General features: G+C 37.0%; 1 protein-coding gene and 1 pseudogene across 1 annotated transcript; one reads left to right on the top strand and one right to left on the bottom strand.

The window, feature by feature from the left end:
• Nucleotides 1-3,075: 3,075 nt before the first annotated feature.
• LOC114924902 (uncharacterized) lies at nt 3,076-3,888 on the bottom strand. The gene has a single exon (XM_029291058.1). The coding sequence runs from the start codon at nt 3,886-3,888 to the stop codon at nt 3,076-3,078; it is 813 nt and encodes a 270-aa protein (XP_029146891.1).
• Nucleotides 3,889-8,428: 4,540 nt separating this feature from the next.
• Nucleotides 8,429-9,443, top strand: LOC112729956 (fatty acyl-CoA reductase 3-like; annotated as a pseudogene).
• The last annotated feature ends 429 nt before the right edge of the window (nt 9,444-9,872 follow it).

Raw genomic sequence — 9,872 nt, 5'->3', positions numbered from 1 at the left:
CTCCTTATTTCAATCATGATACTTCTGCGTCTCCACACTCATCCCCTCCAAATGCTCCATCGGCAGCGCCTCTCAGCTTTGCACTGCCGTCGCACCGAACCTCCATGCACTGAACTTCTGTTAAACTAAAGCTCTGTCACACCCCTTCCTAAATCTTCTCCATGTGTTGTTCGCGTCTCTCCTTTCAAACCCTAACGTGCAATCCATTAATTTAGCCAAAGTTTGGAGGTTAGATTTTTAATTTCATGCGATTAATTCCTCTTTTCTAATGGAATTTCAAGAGTGATTTTCCTAATTTGTTGAGAAAGGAACAGAAAAAGGACAAGAAAGCAATTTCCTAAAATTTGAATGTTGCTTGAGGTGGTACTGCTTTTTTTCAGAAGGCTGTAAGGTTGCATTGTTGCTATATCCTCATCATTGGGAGACTCCTTGCCGCTTTTTATTTTTGATATGGACGTGAGGTAGGTGTGTTGCCTTGTTATGGAGTAAACAGGTGCTTTACTTCATTGTGGTGTCAGGGGAGCACAACTCGGACCGAGGGAGTTGTGGTAGAAGAACTCGGACGGTCTGATTAGAGGGAGCAACTCGGACCGTCCGATTTGTGATGTAAAGGCCACGTGGCGCGCTGTCGTTGCTCCCATGGATGGTGCCCCTTATACCAAAATGTTGGACCATACTCACTCCCTCCGAATCTCTTTCAACCACCCCACCAGCAATCCCTTTCCTCTCTTCTTCTTCTCCTTCAGCCTCCAAAACTCCATTGTTGTTTATGCATGTTGGAAGAAAAAATTCATAATGCCAAAGAAACAAAAATATAAAGATGTTGATCGTCCTGAACTTCATATTATACATTATCTCAGCCATCTTGATTATGTAAGTTTAATTTTTAATTTTTTATATTTCAGATTTATTATTATTATTATTAGAAATTTAGGCATATATATTTAAATGAAGTAAATATTATATGTTATAGAGTTAATGTTGTTATTGTTAGAAAGTAGATTTAGGAACATATATATAGGTTAAGATTGTGATTAGTAAAAATAATATATGGGTTAGAATTTTTTTGTAATAATTTTAGAAATTATAATTATTTATTACATATAAGTTGAATAATTTTTGGAAATGGTTTGTGGAATTTTGAGTAAATTAGGCAGAATTTGTTGTAATATATTTTTGGTTGTTGTTTGATTTTTAATTGAGATAGAGATGTTGGTGTAGGAGCTGAGTGCATTTTTATAAAAACCGGACCGAACCAGTCGGTTCAATCGAGAAACGGTTTAACCGGACCCAAAACCGGTCCAGTTCAATGAACCGCCTGAGTTTCAAAAATTTCCAAAACGTGGAAGAGGGGTTTGAACCCCCCACTTGAAGGAGAAAAATAATATTCACAATCACCAAGCTGTTAAACTTGCTATTGATATATATGCAGATTAATATATATGTAAATATCTTTCAGCAAATAACTTACTTTTATTTAATTTAGTTTAATTTTGGTTATGAACTCATTCATTCTTAACTTAATTATAATTTTAGTTAACAATAATTATAGACTCCATTATTTTTTTATTATTATATAGTATCTCTTAATATTATATTTCAGTGATTATTTTTTTGTTTGACTGGGATTTAGTAAAATTATATACCATAGCTTTACGATTTGAATTATTATGTCTCGGTTAGTTAATTGTGGAAATTATTTAAATTATATATCATATATAGTTATTATCTTTTAGTAGTAAATTAGTCATTGTTAATGATTTGACTAATAAGCAGATATGTTTTTGTAGAGTTTACGGTATCTGACATGTGATCACCCACTGCCTCCGGATCGGTACAATGATAGGGTTGAGGAGCATTTACGGTTTACTGGTTTCTTGCATGTTTCCCAAATTGGAGTAGTTCAATGTCAAAAAGCACTGGTAAATGAACTAGTCGAAAGGTGGCACCCAGATACACATACCTTTCACCTTCTTGTTGGTGAATGTGCTGTGACACTGAAAGATGCTGCTGTTATCCTTAGATGCAATGCATCTATACCACACTTCCTCGGTTAGTACTGGAGGGTTGGTATCTGGTGACTCAAGTAGGAGTGATGGTGGTAGATGAATTCTTAATAGTCAAAACCCTCATCATGTTTCAATGGGTCTAATTGAAGAAAATGCTAGGACAGGTGATCTAGAGACGGATGAGTATCTAGTTGATACCCCAGATGACGAGGATGACGATAAGGAGGAAGATGAATCGATGGACGAAGATGAAGAATCGAATAATGATACTCCGGGTGATGGTGATGGTGCATGCCCTATTATTGCTTTAATCATTTTGCCAATTGATTATATTATATTCATATACGGTTGATTTGCTTATATTATATACATGCTGGGTCATTTGATTTTTGATTATATTCATGTTTGGATGAGTTACTTATATTATATACATGCCGGGTCATTTGATTTTTGATTATATTCATGTTTGGATGAGTTGCTTATATTATATACTTGCTGCTCTGTTTGATTATGTTGTATTCATATATGGTTGAGTTTCTTATATTTTGAACTTGCTGGGACAATTGATTATATTCATATATGGTGATTTGCTTATATTGTATACTTGCTGGTTCATTTGTGTTGGTTTGATTATATTAGAAACTTGTTCAGACAACTAATTAAGTTGTACACAGGTGAGGTACGTACTCCAGCTGAAATAGGGAAAGGCTACAATCTCAGAGTTGATCCGCCACGTCGTAGCGCTAATCGATATACTCCATCCGTGTTCAAAAGGATCTCCAAGAAATGCAAGGATCTTGTGGATGACATAAAGTAGGCAAGGAGAAAGTAGCTTTTGTGTAGTTAGTATTATTACGGTGGAGTTGTTTGAACACTTTTCCATGTATTGTTTAAATGTTCTATGGATTGTAACAATGCATATCATGGAGTACTTTTCTATCGAACATGGCATATAGTAGTTTGATATTAGTTACAATGTTTCAAATAACATACTTTGTAGCTTGGATAAGTTATACAGATTAGCAAATATCATAGGCTACTTGGATTTAACACGAAATACATAAATCTACTGAGCATTATTGCCGGCACCCGCACCACTTGCTTGACGGCATCTACTACGGCTGTGTCCCTTAGCCCCATATTGCTTACAAATCCTAGGACGACGTAACATTCGCGTGTCCATATCGTTCAAGAAGCGCGTCATCCTTAGACGACCTTTGGCAACTATTCTCAGGTACGGATTCGGTACGAATCGAGGCCCGTTGTAAGCAGGCCATGTAGTAGGATTCCCCAGTGGCCTAAACCTGGCTCGGTAAAGCCGACGAAGTTGGTCCATCTTATACACCTCATGAACATAAACCTGCCAATCTAGTCGTTGATTTGCGCAATGTGTAAACACATGTTTACAAGGAATTCGGTCCACCTGGAACTCACCGCAGTCACGTCGTTGTCGACGGAGGTCGACAGCATACTCCACTCCACTTGGCATCTCATGCACTTCAAAGACCTCATTCTGCCTGTCGAAGCAATTCACCTGGATGTTTCCTGATGCAAGTTGATTTACATGCAACTTGGAGGTCACAAGCTCAGAAAAAACATGGCCGGCAGTAATACGAGGCTTCGCCTCGGCTCTTTTCCGCGTGAACAGCTCGTTAAGTCTGTAGAAAGTTACTTTCACAAGTGCAGTGATGGGGAGATTGCGCGCACCCTTCAATACTGAGTTAATGTATTCCACGAGGTTCGTAGTCATGTGACCCCATCGGTAACCACCGTCAAATGCCAATGCATACTGTTCGCGGGGGATTCGGTTTAGCCAGGTTATGTATGCCTCGCCCCGTTCTCGTAAACGTTGGTAACGCACTTCGTACTCGTAGACCATCCTCGAATATCTTGCGCAACAAGAAAGGACAAATTACAAAAAAAAAACCATTAACAGTACCTGGTTACTAATAATGAACCTCAAATTACAACAAGGTTACTGATGATGAGTGGCCAATATGCATATAGGTTAGGAACTCGATTATCCAAAAAAATGGAATTAGCGTTGTAAGTATAGTCCTAACCCAACAAGTCGGCCGTCGATCAAATTAGAAACTCACAAGATGTGTCACAATTCAAAATTAATTCAAAACTGAGAGTATTTGACTCCCGAGTCGTCTCCCAAGGAGTACTTTTAGAACAATGAGTGTGCAAATCCGGTTGTAGTGATTAAGGGGTTGTCAATGAAGAAATGAACATATAAAGCAATAAAAGAACATGCAAAATTGTAATGTTGAACTAATAAAGAAATTAAAGAACCGACTATGTAATATAAACAAGTAAAGTATAAAAGAGATCAACATAGAAGTATATAAAAGATTAAAAGCATTAAAAAGAGTCTTGGCTTGGAGTGAGCTAAGGGTCCTTTCCTTGTTGGAACCACAACTATGAAAATTATGATGGATTAATCTCTCTTGATCAACCCTCACATTAGAAGGTAAGTTAAATGAGCATAAGTGTTCCCAACCCACAAATCCTAAATTGCTTGCTAATTGGCTTAGCAACAAATTAGCGTTAGTGGGAACAAGAACAATTAACAATCTAAGAATTGAAACTAAATGTTGGACATTCCAACTCTAGAAACCCAATTGCTCACTTTACCCAAGCCAAGAACAAAAAATTTAGCCTAAAACCATGTTTAACATTTTGTCAAACACTTGGTGGGCAAAAACTTTAAACATGGAGAAAATGAGAAAAGGCTTGAAACTAAAAGCAACAATTGATTTCAATCAACAAGAATAACACAAGAAAGCATGAAACAAACATCAAATATCAAATTCATCAATAAGAAATTAAAATTGCAAGAAAGAAGCAAAATTGAACTATAACTTGAATTAGAAGAAAGAGTAATGACAATGTAACTATATAGAGTAATAACAAGAGAATACTTACAATGGAAGCTAGCAAAATCCAAGATAAAAAATGGAAATGGCACTTGAATGTAAAACCCTAATATAAACCCTAATAGAGATGATGAAAAACTTAGAGAAAAACTAACTAAAGCTTCCTACTACTACTCCTAAAACTATACTAATGATATGCTATTTTATCTTCCTCATTTCTCCTCCAATATGAGCTAGAAGACTTCAGAAATGGGCCTCCAAAGCCCCCAAATCGCGGGTCACGTGCCATTTTAATGAAGTCATGTGCGGACACCTGTGCGGACGCACAGATGCGTGCGTCTGCACACCTTGCGAGAAATCTTGTCCTGTGCGTACGCACAAGTAGACGTGCGCACGCACACTAGGCGATGCTTGAATGGATGCGCGATGCGCTTGAAGCAATCCACGAGCTCTGACTGGGCAGCTGTGCATACACACAGGCAGCTGTGCGCACGCACACGTCTCTGAGCTCATCTCATTTGATTCTTCATGTTTCCTCCACTTTGCATGCTCTTCTTCCATTTTCTCTAGCCCATTTCTACCTTATACACCTGGAATCACTCACAAACAACGTCAAGGCATCGAATGGAAGGAAAACGAAATAAAATAGATTAAATTAAGCACAAAAGAGCACATTTTCATAATCAAGCGCAATTTGGGAGGAAAATTCAAAAGCATGCTATTCAAGGGAATAAGTACAAGTTTATATGATGAAAATCCATCCAATTCTAGCCAAAAATCATCATCAAATATGGATTCATTAGTTACCTATATTGACGACAAGCTTTTGTAGGTACGGTGCCTTGAACTTCCTCAAAAAATTCGACTCTATATGCCTGATGCAAAACATGTGGAAAGCTCTGGTAGGCGACCAAGCTCCATTACTGCGGGCCACAGCTGCATTGATGGATTCATGTCGGTCAGAGATCAATCCCACACCATCCCGAGTCACTACATGATGTCGCAAGTTACTCAAAAAAAAGTGCCACGCATCAGAAGTCTCTCCCTCCACAATAGCCAATGCAATTGGGATGATATTGTTGTTTCCATCCTGTGAAACTGCAACCAACAGACAACCCTTGTACTTTCCATACAAGTGAGTTCCATCTACTTGGATAACTGGTTTACAATGTCTGAATGCTCTAAAACAAGGGTAATAACTCCAGAAGACTCAATGCAACACCCGGATATCCGTAACCAAGTCATCGCCTTGATAGGCAGGCATAGTCTCAAAATGGACAACTGCTGATGGCTCCTTATGACACATGGCCTCAAACCATATAGGCAAAGCTTCATACGATGCTTTCCAACCTCCAAATATTTTTTCCACTGACTTTTGCTTAGCCAACCATGCCTTTCGATAGCTGACGGTGTAATTGAACTTCGACTGCACTTCCGCAATAACTGATTTCACCTTTATCGAGGGATCAGCCTCAACCAACGGCTTTATTGCTTTTGCAATTGTGTTCGAATCAAGCTTCAAATGATCCTGAGAAATGGTTGCTCTGGTGCAAGTGTGACTCCCATTATACCTCCTAATAACCCAACAGTACTTCCTGCTCATCATGATAACCCTGATAAGCCAATCACAACCTGACCCATACTGCGTACACTTGGCATAAAATGTCAGCGGCTCCGACTCATACACCCGGTAGTCTACACCTCTTCGGATAGTATAATCTTTCATCGCCCTAATAACAGCTTCCGTATAACTGAATTCCATACCCACGGCAAATTCACCATCTGCGACAACAGGAATTTCTGTCACGACGATAGCCGTAGCATAATTATTTAATAGACAAATAAAGAATAACTGCAATTAAAAGTATATCAATCAACACTACATCAATCTTAAAATAAATAATAAACACTAATTAAAATTATAAGCACATAAATAAATACTAACGAATAAACACTAATTATTATTTAACTTCATCAATAACTAATGATAAATAATATTATTAACTAAACAAACACACAAACAAATGCTAATTACGTATATTATCACATGTCACGTAACTATTTATTCACATCGATCAATATAAATTATTATAAAATTCTAATCCTTTGTGTATAACTATAGGCAATTACGTACCTGCATTTATATACTCCGGAAACTTTGGTGCATGCATGGCTTCCAAGTCCAAAGCTCGCATGAAAGACGGCTCCTCAAACGGATGTTCGTTTGCGAGTGCATTTGCCACGTCAGCTATATTTGGTGCCACATTGCCGTCACCTTGGTCTTCGTCTTCACCAGGACCAACAACTTCGTAATTGCTTTCAAACTCTTCCTCACTGTCGCTGTTGTAATCTTCCCGTTCAATATTCTGATCGGCTTCAGACGGTTCGAATTCCACATACACCTCAACGAATGATATCTGACCACAACTTTCAATGTACATTGAAAACATCTCTTGCATGCTTGCTTCATCTGTTACATACTTCGTATGAAATTGCACGAATCCACCAAACAAAGGTATGGGATATCTGTATAAAATACATGATATTATTCTAGACAACCCAGATTCTATCTTCTCACAAATCACACCTTTTAGTTCCTCGAATGAGATTGTGAATGGAATAACAACATCTAATGGATTTTCACAAATAAATTTCACTCCTTCAACTGTTTCTAACAAAATCTGAACGAAATAATATACTTTTAGTAAAACTCTATCATCCATTTTTTTCACTCATATGATTAAACTTCACACAGCAGTAGTATTTTCCTACATTTGAAAGAAGAGAGAAATGTAGATGGAGGTGCTGCGTGGAAGAAGGCGATAACTGGGGAAACACTCTTATGGGAACAATACGAGCTACCCACGCTTATATAAGGGAAAAAACCTTATTATACTCAACTCAGACCCATCGATTAGCGTTAACATATTCAAAAAATAATTTTTTATGCAAACTCGGAGGGTCCATTTTCTAATTACAAAAAAAGACTACTCGGAGGGTCCATTTTCTAATTAGAAAAAAAAAAAAACCTATTCGGAGGGTCCGTTTTCAAGTTAGAAAAAAAAAAAAACTAATCGGACGGTCCGATTAGTTCACTGTAGATTTCAAAATTTTCCCTCCGTCACATTTCAGACCCTCCGATTTCGTGACTCAGCTTCTCCTGCACACAACTCGATCCCTCCGATTTTTTCCCTCAGGTATCAGCCAAAAGCTGTCTCACATCCATGTAAAGCACCCCCATCATCCATATCAACGGGTAACACACATATGTGAATCATATCTAAATTAATGAGCCACTCCTTGTTGCATTCTAATTTGCCTATGTATCTCCTTAATCCAATTTTTAATATCCGCTAACCTTAATTATTCATTGAACTTTGATCGGAAATCAGATAGTGAAGAAAATTGAGTAGGACCTATCTGGTTTCAAGTGTGACCTTGCTCATCTCTTTTGTAAGTATAATCTGTTTCGTTTCATTTTGACTTTGATTGTTTGAGTTCATTGCCACTGAAATTAGAATTGGAACTGGACCTGAAATGGCAGTGCAACACATGAGTGCTTCTCTTACTATTAACGAGAATTACGATTGTGATGTTCGTGATAATATTGAATCCTTCCTCAGTCGAATTGTTCCTGAGGTTCTTACTTTTTTTATTACTATTCTCTTCTTATTTTCATGTTAATAGTTAACTATATATATAGCAATTCCAAGAACGCAACTTCAACAGGATGGAGCCTCAGAGGAAGAAATCAAAATCTCCATGACGGACTTAGGCATGGAAAGGTGATTTATCTATATATCAATCAATCACAATCTAATTAATTCATGTTAAGGAATATACTAATAAATTAAACAACATATATAACAAACCAAATGAATATGGATGGCCAAACACGTGTTTACAAAAGCAATGGGAGAAATGCTAGTTGAAACTTTAAAAGAAAATATGCCAGTGGTTATTCTACGTCCTACAATCGTTACTAGCACCTAAAAGAACCTTTTCCTGGTTGGGTGGAAGGCGTAAGGTAACTAATTCATTTAATACATTTCTTTCTAAGCTAAGGCAACAAGTTTAACTATTATATATCTCTGTCTTGCAGAACTATCGATAGTTTAATTGTTGCGTATGGTAAAGGAAAACTAACATGCTTCCTTGTGGACCTTAAGAAAGTGTTTGATGTGGTAAGTAGAGTGAGTAATAAAATAATTAAGGTTGATGATGTTGTTAATGTATATTAATGAATGAAGGAGGAGCAGGTACGAGCAGACATGGTAGTGAATGCAATCCTTGCAGCGATGGTGGGTCATGCAAACAATAATGAAGCATGTGATGAGATGATATATCATGTAGGGTCGTCGATGGCAAATCCAGTGAAATACCATGATCTGCATGACTATGGATTCAGATATTTCAGCGCAAAATCATGCTAGACAAGGAAGGAAATGCCATAAGAGTTGGCAAGGTTATGGTATTGGAGAGCATGGCTAGCTTCCAGAGATACTTATTCATTCGCTACTTGCTTCCATTAAAGGGAAAATTTGTTAATTAACTAGTATCCTTAGTAAAATCTTCTAATAAAATGCTTGAAAAAGAAAGGACGGAACAAATAAAAAACAAAGATATTAATGAATAGCTAATTAGGGCTAATGTTTGAAATTCATTTGAACATTTTTTTTCTTTTTCTTTGATCAATTAATTGATAATTACATTCACACCCTTCTACGTTGTGATATTGCAAGCTCAGTTGAAGGGAGAACAAGCAATGAATAGGGTCTTACGTTCTGCTCTTCAAGGACATGTTTTCTCTCTTCCACTCATTCCCTCTGTTTTTTCACCTCAGGTAATTAAAAAAATCAATATATATTAATTAATGTATACTAATTAATAGAAATATTGTTTTAATTTATTTTTTTAATGATTTATTTTGGAGAGAAAACAAATATTATATGCAAGTTCATGAGATTTTTGAAGAATTGGC

Source organism: Arachis hypogaea, chromosome 12 (assembly GCF_003086295.3).
Source record: "Arachis hypogaea cultivar Tifrunner chromosome 12, arahy.Tifrunner.gnm2.J5K5, whole genome shotgun sequence".
In the NCBI taxonomy this organism is placed as follows: domain Eukaryota; kingdom Viridiplantae; phylum Streptophyta; class Magnoliopsida; order Fabales; family Fabaceae; genus Arachis; species Arachis hypogaea.
Note: the sequence above shows the minus strand (reverse complement) of the source record. Positions and strands in the feature narration are given on the sequence as shown.